At 38.8% G+C, this 27,409-nt stretch overlaps 1 protein-coding gene across 1 annotated transcript in view; it reads left to right on the top strand.

Moving 5' to 3' along the window:
- LOC103474984 (protocadherin-16-like) overlaps positions 1-27,409 on the top strand; it is a 92,412-nt gene that overhangs the window by 4,447 nt on the left and 60,556 nt on the right. The window contains exon 2 of the mRNA XM_008426328.3: positions 4,974-6,794. Within this exon, the coding sequence (XP_008424550.2) occupies positions 4,995-6,794 (1,800 nt within the window). The 5' untranslated portion in view covers positions 4,974-4,994. The remainder of the gene's footprint in view (positions 1-4,973; positions 6,795-27,409) is intronic.

The following is a 27,409-nucleotide window of genomic DNA, read 5'->3' as shown; positions in this document are numbered from 1 at the left end:
TGGAATTTAACTATTCAGTGGAAGGAAAATAGTGCATGTTTTTAAAAATCGGTGATTAGAACAAGTATAGCGTGCATTTGTACTCAGATCACCATGAGTTAATATCTGTAGCACCGCCTTTCACTGCAATTACAGCTGCAAGTCTTTTCTCTACTAGCTTTGGACAGCTAGAGGCTGCAATTTCTGCCCATTCATCTTTGTCAGAGGAGAATGGAGTCAATGAAAATTAATTTTAATTTATTATTACATTAAAATTCATTTTCATTTTCATTGACTCTTTTCTCTTTTTATTGGCTAATGCAGTGTATTTTCTGGTTCCTTTCAATGATACTTTACAAGGAAAAAACAATGCAAGAATAAACCAAAAATAAAAAACAGATGCTGAAGAAAACAAAATAAAACACACACAAAAAAAACAAGAAATTACAATGAAAAGGCCAACTAGAACAGATGCGACTTGAGTTGTGATTTAAAAGTAAGAAGAGGGTCAATATTGCGGAAATCAGGAAGCAGGGAATTCCAGAGTTGGGGAGCAGAGTGAGAAAAGGCTCTGCTGAGGCGGAAGGAGGGAACAGTGAGGTGGGTAGAAGAGGAAGAACAAAGAGAGCACGAATGAGTGGTGATGTGCTGGAGGTTAGACAGATTTTACAACATTGCCATGAATTCTCAAATAGATTTAGGTCTGCATTTTTATGGGGCCAATCTAACACATGATTACGCTTCAAGCTAAATTATTCCATTGCAGATATTTCTGTCTGATTAGGGTCACTGGCCTCCAGGATGGTGCTGTCTCAAGTTTTTTGTAGGCTCAAGAACCGTTTTCGTGAAGGGTTGCCTTGTGTTTAGCTTGTGTTCATCCTGCAGAAAAGCATCCTAACAGTATGATGCTACCACCATGTTTCACACTGTGACTGGTGTTAAGGTTAAGTTTTAGTGTCACATAGCACTTTGCATTTGGGTCAAAAAGTTCAATAGTCTTAGCCTACCAGAGCACCTTCGTCCATGTTTACTGTTTCCGATACGTGGAGATAAGTTCCAGTGGGAGTTACTCAACATAATCTGTGGCTCTGATGCACGGGAGAATATTGTGTTTTTCTGAATGAGAGAACTTTTACAAAGACTTGATTTTACAGAACTGCCTCTTGTCACCATTACATTAATAAAATAGTCTAACTTTGGAGTTCTGTTGTTTCAGAAACTAAACTTATATCGCCGTTATTTTTGTGCGCCAGTGTTTGTTTCTCCCTTGGTGTACTTACTGGCATTAGTACAAAAATGTGTTTTGCTTTATTTCTATATATGTATATATATATATAAATATATATTTTTTTAAACCACACACTTTACTAAACTTGGTATTGTGCAATTGTCTTACCCAGCTGTGTCTGCTATATCCATTAGGCTGAACTGCTCTGCAGAGGTCCACGGCTGGAGCTCAACTAGAAAATGCATTATTTCAGTCGTGGCATTTGGTCAAAGATGTGGGCCTTAAAATGCTCCCTTTTGTGCTTTGGATGTTGAAGTTCATCCCCAGTGTTGCTGTAAAGTAAATCAATACTGAGACTACAAAAGTTCACGCGGAGTCAAGATTTTCAGCCTGTCATGGATGTGTGCTTATATATTTTTGCCAAGAGGAGAACTTGCAAGGCAATCCAAGTGATGGAATGTAACGGTGAATTTCTAGTGCTTGACTTTTAAGGTTGTGCTATGTGGAGTTTATATTGTCTTCTTGAAAGAAATATGAATTTGAACTTGATGTAGGACATTAGGATCAAAGTTAGTTTCGCTGCTAACTACAGACAGCCACTCGCAACACTTTATCAAATTACATACTTTAAAACAAGACCCTATAGGTTTCTCTCTGCTCACATGAAATGGAATTTACTACATTAAAAGTTAGCATTTTCTGTGTTGTGGGCTTTGAATTATGGCAGACTGAAATTAGGCCTGGAATCTTGTGTACATATGGCCAACATCCAGAGGACCTCAATTATAATGCTGTCGAGCCAGAAAAAGGGAAAGAGGTAGACTGCGTGGAGCCCTTCAATTCTGCTGTAGCCTACTACTCTGTCACTCAAACACACCGCTACTACCGTGGCTGAGACAGATCACCACACTGCGCTCACAGACACATGGGAGGGATTTAGTGGGTACACTCACACTCATAAACACACACACACGCGCGCACACGCAGATGTGTTGTGAATGTTTCCATGTATGCGTCTGTTAAACCACTGGGGGGAGTCTTGGAAAGCTCTCTTGAGAAATTTTGCTGTTTAGAAATTCAATCCTGTGTTACGTTCGTCTTTATACGTTTCCTCCAAGCTAAAGTAGAACTTTCTTTGAAAACAAGGAAAGTAGTTTTGAATTACTTCAATCTAGACAGAACCGCACACTACTGGGAAGCCAGTTTCTCCATTTGATTCAAAAGACATGATAATTTTCTGTGTGCCAAACACTTAGTGGTTCAGGATTATTCAGCAGATGGTGACTATCTTGTTGAACTGCTTCCACACAGCTTCACAGTGTCTCCCATTCTCAGTTACAGATTGTCTGTGGTGGAGTGGGTGCAATGCCAAATTCTTTGTGGATGCTTTTTGCTATGGAAAATCTGTTTTTAAAATAGGTTTAAGGTAGCAAAAAGTGTTTTTTTTTGTTTGTTTTTTTTTAAACTGAACATGTATCCTGTGCAATTCAAACGATTAAAAAAAATCTGTTAGAGGGAAAATGTGTACTGAATACGTTGTAAGGACTTGGTTGCATAATTGTGGATACTTAAGGTTATACTTTTTTAACCACCTCTGATTCAATGTATGTTACGTAACGGTCTAGAGTAAGACCCAAATGCAGGCATGAGACAGCCAAGTGAAAATAAATAGCTTCACTTCAAAAAGAGACAGAGAGACAGAGAGACAGGCTTGTGTGAACATAAGATGATCATCTTCTTGATTTTAATGGTGGTTAGTTAAAAAATGGAATGTGAATCAAGAAAAGCAGGTTAAAAAACCCAAAAACAAACAAAATGAAAACACCCTATATTTTTAAATAATCTGGTTAACTTCAAATGACAAAAAATAATCTTTTAACATACATCAAAGGGTCTTAATAGATTGTACTGTTCTTTATCCATTTCAAGACTGATTAGTCCTGCTTTGCTTTCTGGTTTTTGCTACAAATAGACATTATATGTTCTATTGGCTGCACAGTGGCGCAGTTGGTAGAGCTGTTGCCTTGCAGCAAGAAGGTTCTGGGTTCGATTCCCGGCCCCGGTCTTTCTGCATGGAGTTTGCATGTTCTCCCTGTGCATGTGTGGGTTTTCTTCGGGTACTCCGGCTTCCTCCCACAGTCCAAAAACATGACTGTCAGGTTAATTGGCCTCTCCCTAGGTGTGAGTGTGTGTGCATGGTTGTTTGTTCTGTGTGTCTCTGTGTTGCCCTGTGACAGAGTGGCGACCTGTCCAGGGTGTACCCCCGCCTCTCAACCGGAACGTTAGCTGGAGATGGGCACCAGCAACACCCGACCCCACTAAGGGACAAGGGTGTAAAGAAAATGGATGGATGTTCTATTGTCTCACTTTCCCCCACACAACTCACATCTTCCTGAATCACTACGATCTGACCAACTGAGAGATATTTACGCTCAAAAGTAAATAAGGTGAAACTGTGTGGAGCTGTGCGAGGAGGCAAGAAATTGAAATTGCCTTCAGGAAATATTAGAAATGGCTTATGAAATACCAAAATAAAGGTGAACACAAAACCAGCACAATTTTAGCATCCTGTCTCTCTTTTAGAAGAGTCAGTCGGCATCCCGCAACTTAAATTGGCGATATTTACCCACTCTGTCCTGCAAAAGTTTTCCTAAGTAGATTGAGGGCATCTCTTTCCCACAGCCATCTCCAGGTGACCACACTGATTTTCGATTGGATTTTGTTCTGTACTCTGTTTTCCTTTGTTGAAGTCATTTTGTTGGGTTTTGTCAATTGCTTGCACTCACAGTGAGGCTGAACAATAAACTCATTCTTCATCTTTAGCTTTCTGAAGGTTTTGGGTCAAATCCAGAGGCGCAGCATTATTTGTACCAAAAAATATTGGGTACAGCCCTGTCAGTTCAGCACACACATTTACCAAATAATACAGGGTTATTTTACACCTGTACTGTAAAGACAACCTATTGAAAGGTTGTCTTAAATGTACCACGGTGAATATTTTTTTTGTGCCCTTGTACCTATGGTGGTTCTTTGTAACCTCTTTGCAAACTGTGGCTTTAGCTAAAGGATGGAAATGAAAGTCAAGCTTAGCTGACTTTTGCAGCTAAATATTATTTATGGTTGTTTAGATTCTCTATAATTGAAGGCCTGGTGGAATATGGAAGGCTGGACTTCAATCAAAATGTGGTTCAAGAAATTATTAGTTTAAGGGGTACGCACTTATGTAATCAGGTTATTGCAGCTTCTCTTTTTATTACATTTTCCTTCTAACAGATTTATTGCTCTTTCACTTAATGCAGGACACATGTCACATTAAAGGTGGCATGTAAACTTTTCATATCCACTGTAAATGCAACAGAAACACGCACTGCCTGCTTCACATGTGAATATGCTCCTCCAGAAAACGTGTAGGTTGTCCAGGCAAATGTGATTTTCTCACCTTCTTTGCATGAAACACCCCCAGACTCCCTTTCTGAGGGGGTATGCTGTGGTCTGGGTTTTGGCTGCTTCCATAGAAAAGAAGAGTTTTAAAAAAGGAACAAGGTGCTGACTTATTAGCTGAGCTAAGACATGTTGGAAAATTTTATATACTAGACCTTTTCTGTATTATGGTAGAGAAATCAGCCAAAAAACATATGAGAAGGTGTTAAGGACATTCCTGTTTTTTCTTAAAATACCTTAGAAATATTAAGTAAATATTTTCTTGGTTCCTGGTGTTGTGACACTTCGATATGACTCAGGTTTCCCTCTTTTTTTGTTTTTCCAGGCTTAAAACGAAGAAGCAAAGATGAAGACAGCTGCCAAGGGTTTTGGAAAGTCTAAAATAGATCCTTTGCACTCTGAGGGGTGGTTTAGCAGAAGGATAGTGCTAACTGTGTATGTGGCCTTGGAGCTTTTAACACTCCATTCATCTTTTGTCCGTGGGACCCTTGAGCTACAGCTAGATGAGGAACAACCAGCTGGCACAGTTGTGGGTGATATCAGCGCTGGACTTCCTCCTGGTGTCACGGCTTCCTTGTATTTCATCTCTGACCACGAGGGCACTGGAGTGGGCAGCGATTTGGACATAGATGAAAGCACGGGTATAATTAAAACCGCCAAAGTTCTGGACCGGGAGTTGAGAGACAGATACAGCTTCATTGCAGTCACCATGACAGGTGTGACTGTTGAGGTGACTATCAACGTAAATGATATAAATGACCACGCTCCAAAGTTTCCCCGAGAAAGAGTGACATTTAAAATTCCTGAGCAGACAGCCATTGGCACTAGATTTCCTCTCGAGCCAGCTGTGGACAGTGATAAAGGACAGTTCACAACACAGGGTTATCTTATCAAGGACGGGAATGTTGGCCAGGCCTTCACCTTGGAGACCAGGAGGGGAAGCAGTGAGGTTCTCTTCCTGGACTTGGTGGTCAATGGCATTCTAGACCGAGAGAAAAGATCAACCTACACGTTATCTTTAGAGGCCTTTGATGGCGGTTCACCCAAACGAACTGACCGAATGACTTTAGATATTATTGTACAAGATATAAATGACAACGCTCCTGTTTTTAACCAGAGCCGCTACCATGCTATCATATCTGAGAATCTCCAACCAGGAAGCAACATCCTCCAGGTGTTTGCAACAGATGCTGATGAGGGCGATAACGGGTTGGTGCTGTATGAAATCAACAGGAGGCAAAGTGACCCCGACCGGTACTTTGTCGTGGACACTCGCTCCGGGATAATCACTTTGAACAAGCCGCTGGACTTTGAGATGAGAAGGGTCCATGAGCTTGTGGTCCAGGCTCAAGACAATGCAACCCATCCGGAAGTGACCAATGCCTTTGTAACCATTCATGTCAGAGACTACAATGACAACCAGCCCACCATGACTATCATCTTTTTAAGTGAGGATGGGTCTCCTAGAATCTCCGAAGGCGCCCAGCCAGGCCAGTATGTAGCCCGGATCTCAGTCACCGACCCAGATTACGGAGAGTATGCCAATGTGAATGTGTCGTTAGAAGGAGGAGATGGAAAATTTGGCCTGACAACAAAAGACAGCATCATATACCTTGTGTGTGTGGACCAGATTCTGGACCGGGAGGAGAAGGACACCTATGAACTGAGGGTGATGGCAACAGACTCGGGCACACCCCCACTACGGGCGGAGTCCTCCTTTGTTATCCAGGTTACTGACATCAATGACAACCCTCCTCTTTTTGATCAGCTGGTGTACAGACAAGTGATCCCCGAAGTGGTCTTCCCAGGCAGCTTTGTGCTGCAGGTAACTGCAAGAGATAAAGACCAGGGGCCAAATGGAGATATTAACTACAGCATCCTTCAAGATCCAAGTGGCTACTACAGCTGGTTTAGTATAGACTCCATCACAGGCATTATTACCACTGTATCCCAGCTGGATTATGAAAAGAACCCTAGTCCCAGTATAACTGTTGTTGCCACAGATGGAGGAAAACCTCCCCTTTCTTCCACATCAGTGGTTAACATCTTACTTCAGGATATAAATGACAATGAGCCTGTTTTTGAGAAAAACTTCTACAACGTGTCCATCAAGGAGAACACAGCTCCAGGGACCTGCATTCTTCAGGTAGGACTTTTTTCTCTGGATTTTTATTTTAGTTAAAGTATGTAGAGAGATTAATGTTAATCAGAACTCCTCCAGTTACAGTATAGGCCGAGTTCCAGAGGTGCTGCCTTCAAGTCGCAGGAAAGATTTCTGGAAAGACAAAACTAATTTAAATTCATAGAATCAATAACAGACAATATTTCAGTTAGTTTATTGTGACCTTTCATTCCTCTGAGGCAAATTATTTTTATTGGTAAAGCTGTTGAAATTGGATGGTCTTATTGAGGATTTACCTGCAATTTTAGGCCAAGAAGATCTCCATTTTGGCTGTCCTTTCTTTCACCTCTCGAAAGGTTTCCAGGGTAACAGGGGCAGTTTAAAGTACCCTGTCAGCTCGGACACAAAAGGGTTTTTCACATACACAGGCAGAGACAAATTCAGGGCTTTATCTAAAGAATTATATGTTATGTCACTTTTAAAAGGCAACTTAATTAGCCTTGTTCATTGTGGGGGAAAAAAATGGCCACAGACGACAAGATTAATTAAAGTTCAGACAAATTACACCTCTCTGTTCAGCTGTAGTTTTGTTTCCTTGGAAATGTTGTTTTCTCAGCTATGTCTGGCAATTTTAATGGAAAAAGGCAGATATTACAATGGGACAGAAGTTAATTGGGTGTTAATGTCATTGAAGTAATTTATATATTTTTTGAGTTGTGTGATTTTTTTTTCATAAGAGCAATGGTACACACGTTAATTTTGCACCAATCAGACATTTGGGAATCATATAATTTCCAGCTTTTACAACACTTTGATATGTAGTTTACAGATCTAGTAAATTTTATTTTTTCTTTAAGAAGTATAAGAACATATAAAAAACATTTTGCAAAAAAGTTTTTTTTTTTATCTGAGAAGCAGATTAATATTCATGGTGCTGTGGGGGTGTAGAACATGTTTTACTGTTATTTTAAAACAAAGTCCAAGTTGTTAGGGAGTGTGCTTTTTTGAACTGACTTTCACATCTTCTTTTCACCATGTGTATGGTTATCATAACTAGCATAACAAAATAGTGTCTTTTTGTGTCCTCTACTGAATGTAGAGGAATAAAACATGCTATACTATAAAGTACTCTGGTTAGCCCTGTAGCTTTATTTAAAATGTTTTATTTTTTTTTCTCTCACTCTCTCACAGCCAAACAAGACACAGAAATGTCTGTTTCGTTTTAGGCAGCATCATTCCGATTCTTCTGACTTTCATTTATAAATCTCAATGAGACTTTCGAGGTGTTCTGAAGCTGGTTGTAAAAAATATTCACCAAACTAACAACTAAAAATTTGTTCATGAACCATGTTCCCTATGTTCACTGCTGCTCCCAGACCATGTAAAATTGGTTGGCTAAATGTGAGGTAGACACTGAAAGGCACTGCTTTTAGGCTTTTTTTTGGCATGCCTAGTTGTTGCAGTCATGTGTATTTGGCGGACCATGTGAGAACAGACTGCTCTTACTCAGGGTGCCAGCTTTACATCCAAACATCACAGCAAGACATCAGATGACTGCCTTTTTTCTCAGTAGAGGAAATTCACTGTGTCTGTCCCCTTTCCATCCACAGCTCTGGTTAAAAAAAAAAAACCTTTACAATAAGGGCATTGTGATCATTAATTCAGAGGTTTGAAGTTTCTCTATTTATTTTACTCTGTGGGTCACCAGCACAGCAGTTTATGATTATTCCAATGAAATCTGGCTCCACAGTTCTGCGCCTGTGCTCTTCTGTCACGTTCCGCTATACATCACTTGGTTTTTAAATAATTTTATAATCAGATCAGGGAGGTCCAGAGATAAATGAAAATAAGTTAGCAGCAGTCAATTTTGTAATTCAACAGAGAAGATCGGCTGCGTAGAAAATATTTCCTTCTGTGGGTAAGTCAAGTATGACATGGAAAACCACTTTTTACAAACACTGAGCTACAAACTGAAATGCATTATGAGGCATTACTAATTTAAGTCCACTTTTTTGCTATCTGAATTCTGCCTACTTTTGCAACTTTTAAAAATAATGTGGAGGTCAAATGATCTTATTACACAATAAATTCAATGATAGACAGGGACCTAACTGCTTATGCAATTCTCATAATGTGGTATTCTTAGTCTTATATCCTGCATTAATTACTTCTGTCCATTTCAATCTAAATTTCATTTCTAAGAAATTTTAGATTATGTTCTCTGCAGATTGCATGTATGTATCAAGAGGAGACATTCTTTGTTGTGCACTGCATTACAAATATGTGTATCATTTCCGTGACATTCGGAAACTAATTAGACGAACCAGTAATTACTGCATGGCCATTTGACAAGACGTTGGCAACATCAGCTCTGAATCCATAAATGTAGGATGGATATTACAAAATTTTATCAGTGATAATGAGGGAGAGACATTTTTAATACCCCATCACATAAATCTGTTTAAAATTTTAGCATCACCTTAATAAGCATCTGACACTGTGTTATATACAACTTAATCACCAGGTAAGCAATTAATCTATGTCTATAGATTTTTTGGGGGGCATGTTGAACAATAAATTTCCATTGTCACATAACTCGGTTCATTTCAGTTTTAAAATAATCAGTTTTAAAACATAACTCGGTTCATTTCAGTTTTAAAATAATCAGTTTTAAAATATCAATCACTTTTAGTTTTTTCATTGCGCAGTTCAATCTTCTGATATACCAGGCCATGTGTGCTTACAGACCGTGCAGCAGGGATTATGGAACCAAAGAGGTGTCGCTTACAACTTTCACTATTCACCTGAGCAATGCCTAAGAAAATGAGTTCGAGATTTACCCTGATGGGAATTCTTTCCTATAGCAGAGCTGTGTTACAGTCATCAAGCTGGCCTTTCAGTTATACTCAGTACTTTCAAGAGAAGCAAAGTTGTTGTGAAGCATCCTAAACATGTTATGCTTATTTCAGAAATCAGATAATCAACAGTTAACCGTGTATTCCTCCCGTTCTCTGCACTCCTGTTGCAGTAGATGAACTCTTTGCTTTGTTTCATATTCTGTGTCTTGCTTATTTCCTAATCCTGTTTTACCCCTTCAACTTCATAGTGATTTGGGGTTTATTAGTACCTCCTGTGGTGGATCAGGGGCGCAATATTGGTGCGTCCGCTTCATTCATCTGTTTCCTGTCAGTACTTTTCAGTTGACTGAAAGTAAAGTGAGGTTTTCTTGGCTTAGTCATGTATTGTTTTATGTGCTGTTTTATCATATGTTTAAGTAATAAATCTTTTCAGTTGGTTATATCAGAATGTTTCACCAGAGAATAATTTACAAATATCATTGCAGTTTTGAGTTAATATAGAGGGTCTCTGCTAAGAATTGTACCTCTGTTTTTTTTTTCTTTTTTGGGGGGGGGGGGGGGGTCCATTGGCTCCAGCAGAAAAGCGAGAGGGGTCTCTTGGCAGCTGTGGGGGAAATGAACCCTGACAAGCGCCTGCAGAAGTGGCGGAGGTGACATGGGCAGGGGGGCTTCCTTTTCTGTCTGCTGGTCTGTCTGCCTCTTAAATTCTTATCTGATCCCCTTTCATTTTCCATTAGTGGGGTGTGATGATAGGCCATAATAAGTTTTTTGTATGTCACCTTTCCTACTTTCATTAGAGAATGGATCTTTTTTCATCACTGCTACTGCTGCCCCCTCAGCAATTTGAGACAAACTCTGATTGCAGTAGTTACTGGAGAAAACAACTGTCCTTTGTTGAAGCTGTGACCCGGAATGATGCTTAAAAGTCTATTCTTTCTCTGTGCTTTTATTAAAAATCCCTGTTCTCTTAAAGGTATCAATTGTGTTTTGAGACTGTCAGGTTTTTTTTCCCTTTTTCAGATTGTTTGCTATGGCCATGACTTTTTAATGTTTTTTGGGATTAAAAACTGTGATCCTTCTAGTTTTTATTTTAGAAAAGTGTTACAGCTAAGACTTTCCCAGCATTCAAACAGCAACCCTCAGACATTCATTATTCCACACTGAATTCTTTAAAGGGAGCCTAGTTGAAAGAGGTACCTCAGTGAAGTGGCACTCTAAATCACTTCTCCATTCCTACCAACATAAAAGCAGCCGGTCTACGGAGGAAAAAGACTACTCGTAATTGCTGTGTAGAAAAAAGTATGACTGATTGAATGAATGTCTTTTCTTTCACACCAGCCCCTCGTGGTTTCTCCACTCTTTTTACTACACTGGCCACCTGCTGGCAACCACCAGTCAAAAGCGTATGAGGCTAATTTCAATTCTTAAAAACCATTTCCTCACACCAGTGTTGGCTAGTAAAAAAAAAAAAAAAAGTGGATTACATTAATTGAAATAAAAATCATTACACTTGTTGTGCTACAATCAGTACAAAGGTGAAGTATGCACAATTTAATCACAGAAGCAGCTTTTGTTTATTCTTCCTCAATAGTCTTTCAAAAAGTCTGCACAGATGCCTTGAAATTTAATTTATAAATGTTTTTTGCTTTTTTTTTTTGTTGCTGTTTTTAATAGACTCATTAATTTAGATTGAAAACTAAAGTGGAATTTAAACAGTTACCTGATAAGAAATTAGGTTTAGCAATGCAGTTGCCCTTTAGAAATATAAATTAGTTTCTTTGTCCTTTTGCTTATTTAGACAATTACCTCATTTTTTAATTTTGGCTCTGAGCAGTTTCTCCTTTCTCACTGTTTAATCTCAGTTTTGTCGAGCCTTATAAGGATTGTGCATAAACACTGTTTATTATGACCTTTATCCAAATTAGATTTCTGCAAAAGGACCACAAAAATGGAGGACACGTTTTTTTTTTTAGCAGAAAGGAAACCTGTCTGACTATAAAAAAGGACATGCCTCATGAATAAAAATTATTGTAAAACTCCATTTTACAATAAAGATGTTCCAAGACCATAGCTTTCTGAAAATAAGAAAAGCTAATTATGGAGATATGAGGAAAATGCCAATTTCAGAGTTGTATTTTGGTACACAAAACATGCAATCATTTCTCACCAGAAAATTTTCTGGCCATTGTGTGTGTCAAATGAAATGTTCACTTGTCAGTTTTAATGCTAGACATGCCTGTCTGACTGAGAGACTGGTTTAGCTCGAAGCATAGCTGACTCTGCATTTGGTTTTACCTCTGTTTCTTTTTCCTCCTCATAACAACCAAGCTTCGCTGTGGCTCTGTGGGATTGCAGTATTTTCCAGGAATGCCAAAATTGCAGGAAACTGGATGTGCTACTTTATGTGTTGGTGAATGTAATACTTCCCTGAACACTTAGTCCCGAGTTGAGCTGGGGCAGTGATGTGAACATAAACAGTCATGTATCTCTGAACAGAAGGTGGGGTGTTTTGGCCAGTTTTTTCAGGCAGACTACTTTTTTTTTGTGTCTGTGTAGACATCTGTGAATTCACTATCAGTCTCACAGCAATAGCTTGGAAAGAGTTGTGGGGAAGGTTTGAGGAAAACATTAACAGGAATTACTAAATTCAGAAGATAGTAGAAAATGGGATTTAATAAGATCAAACAGTCTGAATGAGCTGAAAGATTTTTTTTAAGGCCAGAATGGTATGCATCTCTATAACTGCAGTTTTATGATATGATGGTAATTTTATGGCAGAAGTAGAGGTGTGCAATACTGCATATGGCAGTATCAATCCAATATCAATGAAAACAAGGCTAGTGATGCCGATACTGATACAGATGCTGATGCTTTTTAACTAAATTTGATATATCATCAACCATATGACCTTTAGCTGTTTTTGTGGTTTTTAATTTAGATTATTTTATAAAACCCTACGATAGAATTTGGACCAGGTTTCTAGGTGTCTACAAAATACGTTAGTAACATATTAACATGAAACACATAGTCAATAGAATATCTAAGCTAATCTGTGTGCTTTCTTTTTCTAAATAAAGTGTAAATCAAATTTTCATTTGAGTCAAATTGAGGTAAAGTTGAAAAACAACATAAAAATAAAATAACATTTATGAGGGAATCTAAAATTCGTGTATTGATCTTATCACGCTACTATTAATCCAATACTGATACCAATTTAGTAACAATATTTTGGATCAATTCCCCCACCTCTACCACGAAGGACACCCCCTGACTTCCAAGTGCAAAAGTATGAGTTTATAAATAAATCTGAGTTTCATAATCCACTATGGCATCTTTGTATATTAGAGATCTGGCATCTTAAATTGAAGATTCAGGATGTCATCAACATGGGGATAAAAAATTGTTTTAGACATGATTCCAGCAAGTTCCTTTTGAAGGACCTTGGTGAACGCAGTTTGGTGTATCTGAAAGGTCAAATCTAGCGCATTCTGTTCACTTTGCATATAAATACAAAACATGCTGTGTGAATTTGTCAGTTGTTGCATGTCACTGTGAAAACTCAGCATTCAAGTGCAGAGGCTGTGATCAGCCACATGTGGTATTGCCATTAAAGTGAATGTTCTGGAAGATAAAAATCAGCTGGAAAGATTTCCTGCTTAAAGCTGGTAGGGAAAAAAAGTAGAGATTTTTTATATATATATATATATCCAGTGGGATATGACATTTCATCAGTACAGTCTGATTCCCAAGTTGCCTGCTGCAGGTGAAGCAGACCTCCTAGTATGACTACTAGTTTTATCTGAAAGACTGTTGGTGTTTTGAAAGAAAAGAGTCTGAGAAAATGAGTGGAAACACTTGACAGTCCACTGGGGAGTCTGATTCTGGCAGCAGTGACAAAGCTCTGGCCCAGCTGCGGGATCCAGTTGTTGATCCCAGTTGTAACATATATCTTCTGACGCTGTGGTGTCCTGTCTCATTGTCTGGTTGTCACTCCTTGCCTTGTCTGCTTCACCAGGTTTCTTATCTCTTCCAATTTCCTTTTCCCACATTGTTGTGTCTCCGCTGTGATCCTGTTACGCCTCTTTGCTTCTTCCTGTTGTCCCTGTGGTCTGGTGACATCAGGATGAGGGCAGGTGATAGTAGCACATCTGCCTGGCTGTGGATGCTCAGTCCTCCTCTGAATGACCCAAGTAGGCTGACTTGTGGGTCTCAGTGTAATTTGGGTTTGGCTTCCAATAAAGGTAGCTATTAGAGTAAAACAGGTGCATGTGTTTTCACTGTGTTGCATTCAGAAATGAGAGGAGCTTTTTTGTTTGACCTTTTAAAAAGGGGCAATTATTCACTTTGCCTCCTTCTTTGAGACAAATTAATGGAGAGGGGGTTAGACCTTGAGACTGGCTGTGATGACGGCTGCCAGGCCTTCTGTTCTCACTACCCCCTCGGTACTACAGCACATGTGCAAGGCACTTGGCACCACCAAACAAGCCGGGCATCAGGAAGCATCATCTGCTCATGATATTCTCTGTTCAAAAGCAAATCTGCGCTAAATCATCCATCCAAGCCCCTGCTGTCCATCAGAAGCCGCCAGACTGGAAAGCAGATGCGGAGTGACAGCTTGCCAGGTAACAAAAATCAGTAACCACCTAAACTAGATCACACAAAAAAGGGTGAGGTGTTTTGTAATACTGTATCTGGAGTTGCCACTGTGTTGAATCTTCCATTCATGGCTAATTTGCATCTTCCTAGAGGGGAAAAAAAACAGTCTTACATTACACAACCTTAAAATATCTTAACCACTGAGCAAATGTCTCCATATCCTGAACGACTTTTTCAAAGAATGCATCGGTTTCAAATGCCAGCAACCTCAACACCCCCGGTTGCTCCATAATGATTTAGAAAAATGTTTCTCAGCCTAACAAACTCATTCATGTGTTGGAGCATAGAGTTACTGAGCATTTTTGTGCTCTCAAAAAAGACCAGCTTTGGTTTACAACCAGATCTAATTATCCCGGGAGGAAAATTGAACATTGAAATCTTTCAGAAATGTAGTTGCCAAGCAAGTAGGAATGGATATTGAATTGGCATGTTGGGTCAAATTATGTGGGAATCAACATTATTCTGGCAACGATGGATATTTTGTGGATGATTAATATTAACAACATGTCTCAGTTTCTGTGTGAGCTTAGGGACCAGAGCTATAAAATATATGCCGTTTTTGTTTGTATTGAACCAAAATAGGACTACGGATTACATATCATCTCAACTTTGTTACACCTTTTACAGCCAATGGCTTTTGATGTTTTGACCCCTCTACAAGCCACAGTTTGAGTTATATTACTACAGCAGCTGTTAATTTAAACATTCCTTGTAAAATTGCCCATTTTGGTTTGAAATTCCCCAAACCAAATGAAAATCCCAGTGAACAGAAGAGAAATGGAAAACAATCCTAAGTAAAACATTTCCCGGTTCTTTTACCTGGCCCGGTTCTACCGTGTTCGTTTATCCAAGCCTTGTAAAGCAAAGCATGTGGGAGAGAATGATGGGGAGAACTGTCTGAAGAGAACCTCTACTTTTACATTGTGGTTCGCCTCTGTTATCTCTATTGGCTTCAAGCAAAAATGGACTGAAGACTGTTTTAACCAGATTCCCATTTTGTGTGTGCTCATGTACCATGGACTTCCTCTTTAATCTCAAATGCCAAAAACTAGAATAATCCAGCATACACGTAAAAGGTGGAGGAGAAATCAGTTTGAAGTTATAATCAGACATTTTTCTCCTATAATACTCCATCCACATTGATGATTAGTTGTAATAAAAAGACAACCGTTTGGCTTAATAGTAATTTCCTCTGACTGCTCAGAGGTGATTTAAAGATTTAGCAGGGGAACTAATTACCCCAGTGTTGTCTACCTCATCGATAAGGTTAATTTGGTCTGGTTTTGCTGGATTTATGTCGCTGCTTCTTTTGACTCTTGTGTTGAAAAGCGAAGCTTGTGTTTATATTGCTGTGTAAAGCTTAGTGTGCAGAGCAAAGAGCGATATGGGGCTTCCTGGCGTAATTAACTTGAGCTGGCACGCTGAATTTAAGATCTGTGATTTGGGGCAGACAACCAGGTAAGGTTGTGTTTTTATTCACATCTAGACGTTTGACAAAGTGGCACAAATTCCTTCAGCAGTACCCTATCTATCCTACCTAAAAAGTTTTACAAAGTTTTTTTTTTGTGGAATGCAAAGCATCTCAGAGATTCAGGAATAGATCTTAGCTGTGATTTCCAAACTGAAGTCATGCACATTGCTGTTCTGCACCAACCTTTCATCAAAACTCAGGCTGAGGACTAAAATGTGCCCACCCAATCATCTCTAGCAGGACCAATGACTACCAGTGCTGCAATGCAGCACAATAAATGTGTCCTGAAATGTTACTGTTAGCTGTAAGTCCCCTAAGCACGTCGTACGTAGGCTTGCTTCCAGGCTTTCAAGCAAAGCTTATCACCCTCAAAGGATGCATGAACAAGGTTCTTAATAGTTTTGCATCCAGAAACACTGTGTACAGTCAGCTGTGACATTTTAAAAGAATCCTCAATACGCAGCTCAATGAACAGGAGAAAAACTAGTGCACAAGAAGTTGCTGATATCTTCAGAAAGCCAATGCATCATTCCCAGGAATGAAAGCATCCAGACATCTGGTTTGAGACGCCGTCTCCATTCAAACCTAAATTATACATGATAACTTTCATCAGATCCTGTTGCGAACTCACGAGCCTCCAATCTCCACATGAAGTTTCCACAGATTATTGTATTGTCTCCCATTTAAACATGAGCGGATTTGAACGGATTGTCTTGTCCTTACAAACAGGTAACCTCCCTAATAATGTCTCTTCTGAGCTCAAATGAGAAACGCCACTTGAGAATTATTCTGTAAGCAAATCCTTTTTTCCGATATTGATTTTCTTTTGTATCACTAATTAGGTCTGTAGGGCGAACATGTGCAAATTATATTGGATTTCTAAACCAGCACAGATCTGTGGTTGGCGTCCTAAAGTTAAGTAGAAAGCTTTAACTTAGGCAACAGCTTATGATTTATTCTTAGCTTTTAATTACAAGTAGGAATGCATTGATGCATTAGTACCAAAATTATTATGAATAATTACCAGAAGATGTAAGGTTTTGTTTATTTAAAAAAAAACTACTACATAAGCATATACATCTTACTGCTTCTTTAAAAACATTTAAAACTCTAAGGCAACTACTATTAGCAAAATAACATCATCTGAATTTAGTAGCATGTTCAGCAATACATCTTGGACCACATACATGTACCACAGAATTAATCAGACTACATTAAGGGATGCGCCAGTAGATTTTTCTCTCTTGGAATTCAAAAAGTTTGACTTCAAAGCTCAAATGGAAAACACCTTTTAAAACTAGAAGCACACTGTTTCTTTCATTCATCCATTGAATTATTCATCTTCTCTACACATCCATACTTTATCCTAGGTAAAGCTCATTGAGGGAAATGGTCTGTGGTCAATGCGAGAGAGGCTGAATCCATGACATGGTTAGTTCAATCAATGAGCCAGTAGAGGCGTTCAAGCAAATGCTCGTACCTTGGGACAAATTGGAATCTTTTATTTTATCTAATATGCATGGCTTGGTACAGAAGGAAGAAAAAACCAGATAACCACATGATTTACGGGCAGAACACTCTAACCACACACAAAGGAAGTGAGTACATTCGTGCTGGGAGGCGTGAGTGCTAATCACTGCCACACTGTGCAGCCCAACTGTTTCATCAAAGATTTTACAAGATTTATAATACCTGTTTAATCAATATAATGACCAAAGTTTTGATTTAAGATATATTTGAAGTCTACTTTAACACAGTTTCTCTCAGCAATTTGCTAAGTTTTCTGTGGAGCAAAAAGAATCTTCTGTACAGCCAATTGGAGACTCTTGATTGCTAAATGACCCCAATGCCTAATGAATTATGATTTCATTGAAAAGTTAATTAATGCCACAAATTCAACTCAGAAAGTTTTTTGAATGTGGCAAATCACAAGATTGTATCCTGCCTGCTGATTGGCTTCTGAGCCACACTTTCTAAGTGAGGACGCCCTTGTAGATCTCCTTTACCAGATATGCGTCATCCATTTGCTTTCTTGTTGAGATAGCATGAGTACTCAATAATGTAAAATTGTGCATTATTGCACAATTTCGAAATGAGAGTTTTCCTACCACACAACTTTATTTTGATAAGGTCAGATATAGCCCCTTTGGAATGACCATCTTCACTGACAATGTGTGTTTTTTTTGCAACTTAGCCTCATTATAGAAGGTGTCAAGTACTGTCTTCTAAAGAAATGATCAAGTCAGTAGTCTTCGCTGTGATTCTGTAGGTCATGGCCATAACATGTTTATATACACATATTCTTGTGAATATGACACAAGAATATGTGTAATGGATCTATGTTATTTTTGAGCTTCACTACTTGAACTGAATTGGTGAAACAAATTAAATTTAATTCCTTTAACTACTTGTGTTGGAAATTTTTATGAAACCCTCTGCTTAAAATTGAATTGTATTAGCTCCATGTTTCCACACATCCATATGCCAAAAGTAACAAAAAATGTGAATCTACTTTTATATGGGCAAATCCTTTCAGACGTAGAGCTTTGCATAGTGTTAGGTGAGGTTATGGAAATGCATTGTGTTGCAACAATGAGACCGTACAAAGTAGTTATTTAAAAGAAAGTCATAGTCAAACAGAGAAAAAGAAAATTGGAGTGTTCTAGATTTGGTTTTCAGCCAGTTCAAAGCCGCACTCTTCCTCTGTCAACGTTCCTGTCAACACTGCTGCAGCACCATTTTTTATTTATGGCCAATTCCCTTCCTGGGATGTTTTAACCTCAAGCGTACTGTTTTGCAGGTTTTCTGGTATCTATTTAATTTGATTCCAGTGTCATGTTTCTTTTTAACTGATGATCGTCTTCGCAATAATGAAAGAATAAAAAGAATACCTTTTGCTTTTCGGAAGCCAGACAGGTCCTGTGTCGACTCATTCAAAGTTTTCTGTAGCCTTTCTTTACTCATATTACGTATTTGTAAAAAAGGAATTTTATTTGGGAAACTCCACCGGGCCTCCCATCTCCTGCAGTTCTGTGAATTACTCGTAAACAGGCTGTTTAAGTGTGAAGTCACCCTATGCCCTGGTTCCGTTCTTTATTCATCATGCTGACACACATACAGAGACGTATGCTGAATGTTTTTGCTGAGGAGCGGGGGAAGGGCTCCGTTACTGGTAAAGGACTGGGCTAATATCAGACACTCTGCAGGAAAACTTTTTTTCGCTTTAATTTTTTTCCCCCACCAGTTAAAATTTTAGTCTTACTGTTTCACACATGAAACTACATGAATTATACAAGATTTTGATCATACTTTTAAATAGTCTAATTAAAATAAGCTCTTTTAGATTTTTCTTCCCATCGGCTCCATTTTAGAAAACGCACAGCTTGAGTTGGGTGACATTTAATTGGGCAAAACTGAAGAAGAAAAAAAGATGCACATCAAATAAGGGGCAGAAAATAAGGCTAAATGAGGGTGTAAAATGACAGAAGCAAATGTGAGATGTAGAAGAAGGAAGAGTGAGAAACCAAGTAGATGCTGTGAGGAAATAGTAGGCGATTTACCTCATGCAGTGTGAGTGCAAAAAATGGTGTGTATATGAAGCTGTAGTGGTGGTTTGTTACCATGGCAATATTGAAAAACCTGGGGGAGAGTAGAAAGTAGCCTAAAAAGAGACCCCATCGATTTCATGAGCTAATCATTATCCCAAATTAACTGGTTCACCATTGTGGTTGCACTGGAGCTTCTATACAGGACAGCTCCTATATTTCCTGAGGAAAGGCAATTTATTAAACCTGCGAGGCTGAGCTTTGTGAAAACATAGTTATTTGACTTCTAGCTTTTCCAAATGTTGCGGTCTGTTTAGAGTTAAGCTGTCCCATTTTTCAGGGTTCATCCCTTTTTAATTTTTGAGCCGTGTTGTTGTCTCGGCTTTCACATGACATTATCAACATACGTTAGAAGCCCGGAGAGTGTGTAGCCGAACCTGGGATGTTTGTTTGGGAAAGGAAACATCAGGATCCGCTGACTGGAAGGGTTACATTTATCCTGGTCTGTAAACACGTAGTATAAACTTAGCTATCGGATGAATGTATATTGTATATCTGCTGAGAGTTTTATTTCAAGAGGATATGAGAGTTGCAGAGGATTGAATATGTCAGCATGTTCACCCTCATAAGCCTCCAATCTTCACATGTGGACTGTGGTTGGGCCCCTGCATCCGTCACGATGGACACAAATGAGCGAAAGTTCATGTGGACCGCCTCAACCTAAGCCCCAAGCTTTGCTTAGATATGTCTGCCCGTACTTTTTTCTGTTCACCCTCTTGCTTCCAGCGCCCTGGTTTCTGATAATAGATAGGGGTTGCCTTAATGAAGTGCCAGGATGATTAGATTCAATTTGTCCTGTTTTTCTTTTTGCAAGGGAGGAATTATCAGTCTGAAAAACATTTCCCAGAAGAAACATCCTTATCCCACACCTATCGTACGGTCTCCTGGCGCAAAAAGCAGCCAGACTGTCGCTTATCATTCTGACTTTATCTGCCACAGTTCAGCCATGTGGGGAAGCAGACACAAATGGTTTATGTCAGGCCAAACAACAATGTGAAATCATTTGTCATGTTATAACCATAAACTTAGATGTATTTTATGATTTAATCGTCCAACACAGCATAGCGCATATTTGTGCAGTGGAAGGAAAATGAAACAATAAAGTGTGGTGTGCATTTGCAAATCTTTTTAGGAGTGTCTCTACTACTTTTGCATGTCTGCGGAATGGCTTTTGCCAAAATAGTTCAAACTCTGTCAGATTGCAGGAATAGCATCAGTTTTCAAATGATGCCACAGATTCTCAATCAAATTTATATGTAGACGTTGACGGTACAGGCTCCTGATTCTTGGGGCTGCTTTGAGTATTCTGTGCACAATGTCTGCAGATGACTGAGTTTTCATAGTCTAACCTACTGACTGCCTACATTTCTCATGACAAATTCCTTCATTTTCCACAATCCAAATGGTTCCTAGATAATCTAGTGTACAGCAAGGCCTGTTTCTTCCCCACAAGGGCAGCAACCAGTCACCTGCTGGTGTGGCACAAAGTGGTAATCTGGCTGGTGCACTTCCTTGTGACTAGTTGTGCTAACTCTTAACCCTATCAGCTCAGTGTCTCATATAAAACAGCTCAATGTGAACACCGTTTCCCACCAAGCAGTTTACTGAACGACTGTCTTCACGGTTATAAAAACTGACTTTTGTGTGGATGTCTGGTGAATGTCCCGTTTTGAGTCCTTCGACAAGTTTTGTTTCAGGATTCCCATGCCTTTAGGTACATTTCTCTTCTCATTAGCTCTGATTAACTCCCCACCCCCTTTCAACAAAATAATCCCCATATTATGATGCTGCCACCGCCATATTTCATGATGGAGATGTGTTGAGGGCATTTATGTTCTGTCGGTGCCTCAGAACAGGACGGGGGGAATGCAAATCAAATCCACAACTTTTACAATTATCCACTACTTTGTGTTAAATACATAAAAGTTTGTGGTTATAACATGACAGAAGGTGACAGGGTTTAAGGGTGTACAAGACACCGGTTTTAGATGTCTAACATGCTAGGTTCTACAGGTTCTACAGGTTCTACAGGTTCTACACAGATGGAAACTTTCTGCATGTTAGAAAAATAAGAACAATCATATTTTTCCAGTCCTTTCTTAGACTGCCTTTCAGAGGTTTTTCAGGTTTTCAGTTGATCTGACATTGCAAATAATTTATGTGATAGATGAGAAATTGAAAAAACATAAATAAGTCTTATGTTTGAAGGGAGTGAGAGAGACGAACAGCAACGGTCTGTGTCAGAGTGTTCTGTTCTCAGTCTGGGAAGGTGAAACAAAGCTGCAGGATTTGGCAAGAGTTTGTGCAGCAGGAAAAGGGTGCATCAAGATGAGGCCAAAACACACAAGCTGAAAAGATTTTTGGCCTGGACACACAACAGACAAAGCTTCGGTCACTACAGATACATACAGACCAGCAGGAGAAAAACAAAATTATCTGAAACTTAAACACTGGACGAGAAATTGTTTTATTTTTACAGTAATAGTTTAAGTTAGAATGATTTAATTTAATAACACAGCACCAACATGTGACTGACTAACTGTGTGAAGCAATAGGTGGGGGAGGGTTCGAGCTCAAAGAAGATTTTATGTCCATTTAACTGATGTTTCTGGCACTTCATTAATTCTCTGTAGGGTGTTGTGTTATCAAAAGAATGGCTAGTTTGTACTGTCATCATATTATTGTAATGTTATCTAAAGTAACACCAAGTTACTTCAAGTAACACAAAGTATAGTACGTGATAGTACAAGCTAGAAGTAAATCTGCATGCATGTACTGCATATGTTTTAGTGTAGTTCAATATATAATGATGCTGTTTTTCATTATTCCAGGTTGCCTTTGTGTGGTGCTACTCTGTAAACGGTGAGAAAATAAATATCAGCGTCTATAAATAGATTTATCCACCACACCAAGACAATAGTCATAGTTCGTAGCTTTTGAACTGGTCAGTGTCCACATTTTATGGTTTGTAGTAAGCTTCTGTAATCCCCTTCTGGAGTTTCTCGATTTGGTTTGGGGTCTTCCTAAGGCCTGGGTGGTAGAGTAATATGGATTATTGGTGTGATGTCAGAGATCTTTGACTGGAAAGAGAGACTTGATCCACTCACAGAACCGTGTTCGCGCTGGACTGGATGTTAGTTTCCAGTCTCTGCTTGAGCCTGGGAATCATTAGATGTGGTTACCGAAGGAAACCAGAGAAAATGAGCACCGTGGTGGTGGGGTGCTCTCTGGATGACAGAGAGGAAACGGTGTGCTCATTCAGCACCTAACCGATTCACAGCATTTGATTACTTTCCAGGCTCGCCAAAGAAGACTTTATTATATCACTGCCTCTATTTGCTGTTTGTTAATGTCATTAGATCAACAAAAACAACCAATGGAGAAGAAAGTGTGTTTTTCTCAAGCTATGCCACACTAGATTGATGGATAAACCATTTCCACAGTTCCACGGCTTTGTGCAAAGTAAATTATTCAAATGAATTCAGCTCTGCCAGGACAGCTGACAGCATAGTTTATATAAAACTCTTTTTTGGTGGGGAGTTACAGATCTCGTTTAGCCATGGTTGTTTAGTAAGTAATGGAAGGTTGCTGAGAATAAAGCAAATTCAATCTAAATGCATCAGATGATTTATTTTATTGACACAGTACTTAAATCAAATGCAGATTAATAACTTAAGATAACTTTGTATGCTTTTGGTCTTTCTCTTGAATTCAATTCTCTCTCATTCTATCTACAAAATTTACTGTAGTTACTTCCAGTTTGGAGTCCTAATGAAGGGATTATGTTCAAATTCATTAGTATCCTTGTTGTGATGTTTCTTTTAACCTAAAGTGCTAATGTGAACTAAAAGTCTCTTGAGAAGGCTGGTCTAGACGCCTTTTCAGTCCCAGAGCTTGCTGTTGCCAGGCTGCTAAAATGCTGCAGGATTGCTCTTGTGTAGAATGGGCCATGGTACAAACATTGCACTGTCTGTGTCTGCAGGAGCTGTTGATGTGGGACAGCTGCTTTATGATGGTAAACTCCCTTCCTGAAAGTTGGCAGCCCCCTGTTGACTCACGGGCCGAACAGCGCTGCATGCAAATGAACTCAACATGTAGGATTAGCTGGGTAAATGTGGGGAACGTTCCCCCTCACAAATACAATCATGACATTTAGAGCAATATAATGCCAACAAAGACTGTTCACTCTTTTCAGGCCTTATATATCCTGCATGATAATTATGGATCGCACGATAAAAATCATTGCAGAAGGTCAAAGGTTAAAGTAACTTTTAATTAAAACAGAGAACGGGACAGTTTTGTTTAGTTTGAATGTGAGCTTTTTGCACTGCAGTGATACTGCCAAACCAGCGATTGAGAGCTCAAACTGTATTGGCAAGCTCCTGGGAGACAGAAAAAAAGCATGAGAACAGCAAGTACATACTGAGATCCGAAAATCAAACAACTTAGTGTTTTTTTGTATGCCTCCATTATGCATACATACTGACACACCATTTACAGCGCAGAAAGACAGGCTGAACTTGAAAGTTGAAAAAAAAGTGCAAGAGTGGTCTGGTGGGGTAGACGAAAAAAAAAAAAAAGGAAAAAAAAAAAAAGAACATGGAATAAAAATAGCCTCATGATGGAGATGGTGTCTCAATGAGACAGCCCACTAACCTCAGAGGCGCCACAATCCCTGCCTTATCCCACCCCAGTAAAAAGGAGGGGCCTCACCACAGATCTTTCTCACCACTAAGACTCCCAAAGATTCCAGTGTCAAGCCACCTCTCCCGCTTTCTGGGTTTGGGGGTGGGGGGCTCTGTAGTATCGGTCTGAAAGACAACATAGCTGCTCCCATTTCTAGAAGAACCTGCTGCAAGTCAAATGGGAGCTGGTACCAAATGTCAACAGGCGATGGGTTGGACTGCATCTTTCTTTTTCTCTTTTTACCTGTGCTTCTTGACAAAACTATAACTTATTAAGAAAGTTATTCTGGAACTTATCACAAACATTCTGTGTGAATCAACCCATAATTGTGGCACCTGGTGCTGGATGATGCTCCACCCATCATCCATCACCCAGTGATACATTTCACACCTGTTCTTTTCTGAAGCGTGAGTGCTTCTGATAAAGAGTCAGTAACCTGTTCTGACTCTGTGCAGTTCAGAAAAATACATCCGATGTGTTATAAATGCACCAAGAGATGTGTGTAAGCTGCCAAACTGCACTGCATCTCTCCCAGTGTCCATTCATATTTTCTAACTTATACATTACATGTTTCACCTATCACAAACCCTGTCAAAAAGCATTGCTATTCTTAATAAAGGATGGTTTATTCCACCAGGCTGTACATTCTCAGTTGGAATATAGCTAAGAAAACTTTAACAATTATCTTTTGTTTTGACAAATAAAATAATAATGTGTAATATACAAATCACAAACAGTTTTTCAGACTGTATGATTTTGTTCACCTGATTAAATAACTGTCTCCTCATGATTCTGCCTATCTCCTGCCGGCATTTGGGTCTCTACAGTTCGCAAAACACGACAATTCTTGCCTTGAATCTGAAAATGTAATGTTTGAAGTGCTGAAATATTGTCATATAACCTTTAAATGTTAGAAGCTATTCATATCCATTAGATTTTTCTGGCTGGGAGTCGTCAAGACTCAAAGACATTTAAATCTTCATATCATCTCTGATGTCATAGCAATTAATTGAAATACTTTGTGCAAGATTTCACCCAAAGAACAACAGTATGACATAAACAAAACTGGTCCCAATTATGGAGGTGGTTTAAAAGCACACTGTTACTAACTGTATCAAAAATAGAATCAAATAAGACAAGAAAGTATAAAACTTCCCAACTTTGCTATGGAAGTTGGAATAAATGCATCTGAGCCAAATACTGAGTTGGTAACTAAAACAAAGCATTAAAGTCTGTGGTAGTATTCATATCATTTTTTTTACATTGGTCCAATGCAGATGTTAATTTTGTGTTTCCAGAGGTCTTACATTTTCTCCAGGTAATTATGTGCAACGTGCCTTGGCTATCAGCAAGTTCTGATAATGTCTTCGTCAGTCATCCATTTATTTTCCAGACTTGCTTCGTCCTGCTCAGGATTGCCTGGGGGCTGGAGCCTATCCCAGATCGCACTGGGTGAGACATGGGGTACGCCATAGACAGATTGTCAGTTCATTAAAGGACCAACACAGAGACCTATCAGAAAAAAAAGCAACCATACACACATAAACAGACAGACCCAAACCCCTAGTGAACTATTAATTCATGGTGTTTTTCCATTCTGTTTGGTACGGTTCATCGCAGCTGTACAGTGTTTCATTTTCCACTGCAGACACTATTCTCTAGGCATGGGCGGGATAGGCTTTTTATCATCATCGCATGTCTGAAGCTGCGGTGACCCAAACACAGAATGTTGCCTTTTGTCCTCGTGGGGAGATTACATGGATTTTTGCAAACGCTTTTATCCAAATTATTCAAAACTGTATCGGCATGTGCTATTTTTTCTCAAGATAATCATGATTTAGTATAGAACTTTTCATCTGTTTTGGAAATAATCGCAACAAGCTTCAAACATCAGTTCTGTTCAACTAGGAAAACAAGTCTAATCTGCAACTATAGCTATCCCAATATATAGTATGAGTTTGACTAGCTTTGCCACAGTAATACCAAAGGAAGCACCTATAGCAGTTACAGTATGTTGTGCTTACAATACAGGCTTAGTTTCCCTGTGTGAGAAGAGAAAAATGTCAGCAACTAACCATTTTAGGACCATATCTGCAATTTCAAAATAGTTTTTGTAACTATGTTTTTTTTCTTTGGTGCTGGTATGTTCTTAACCAATAGGTTAATCTACAGAGCTAGTTTTTTCCATTTTTTGTTTAGATTTCAGATTTTTTTTAAAGTGTAAAAATGGATATTGGTTGTTCATCAAGAGTAACACAGCAGGGAGTTACACTGCATTTGATTTGTTTTAGATGTTGCATCCTTTAATGTTATGAATTTGGAAATATTGGCTGCCGTTTGTAAATCTAACAGTTAAGGTTAGGGCCTATGTATTCCACTGGGAAAAGTTAGCAGCATAAACCATGATAAATAAAACTGATGCTCTATGTTTTTTTTCTTGGAAATATATTTTTTGAGGTGACAGGTCAGCTCTTTGGAATCGGAATCAGAGATCTGAAATTTGCCCAAGATCTTGGATCAATCCATCTCTAGAATCATTTGTTGTCTTGTTTTCAATAGTGAGTGTTTATTTGGGTTCATTTTCAGCGTGGAAAGGAAACAAAATTTTTTATATTTGATCAATATATAGTACAGTAGGCTGAGAATGCTTGTCAGTTCTAGGGTTTCTGAAACAGCATGGGGCCATAAGCTTTGACACCAGTTTTCTGCTTTAGATTGTCATTGCGCAGCAAGTAAAATATGCTTTATATAAAAACAACTGATCCTAATCAGGAAGACGGCACTACCATCTGGGAGATATTGACTGACAAAGAAGAAAAGAAAACTTGACAGTTCAACATGTTCACTCATCTGGAGAATATTCAGGAGGAAAATATTTTCATAACTGTTTTGAATTTTACATATTAGGCGGATTAAAGGGACCGTATACACATAGTTAAAAAATGTCTGAATGTCTGGCCTGAATTAGTTTTGTCTTCCTGGAGCATGCGTGTCTTCAGATTTGTCACTTTGAAATTACACAAGGGAAATAACAAACATTACAGATATAAAGATGCCATAAAATAGTTTGTTCCTTTGTTCTAAAGATATTTACTTTGCAAACACATGTGAGATTTAATCGGCAAATAATTAAACCTTTTGAAAATTTCTGTTTAAAACTTTCTAGTTTCTCGTGTACTTTGTTGCTAACACACGTGAGTCTATTAAAGGCAGAGAAGTTCTTTTTTTCTTTTGACACACAAGAATAACTTTCTACAGAGGTCAATCATGCCTCTTGGACTTTATTATCTAACAACGAAAGTGAAATGAGTTCCGCAAGAAAGTCATACGGTTAATTTATCATTTGTCCTTTTAAAATGTTAA

Source organism: Poecilia reticulata, chromosome 13 (genome assembly GCF_904066995.2).
Source record: "Poecilia reticulata chromosome 13, P_reticulata-male-v2, whole genome shotgun sequence".
Lineage (NCBI taxonomy): Eukaryota > Metazoa > Chordata > Actinopteri > Cyprinodontiformes > Poeciliidae > Poecilia > Poecilia reticulata.
Note: the sequence above shows the minus strand (reverse complement) of the source record. Positions and strands in the feature narration are given on the sequence as shown.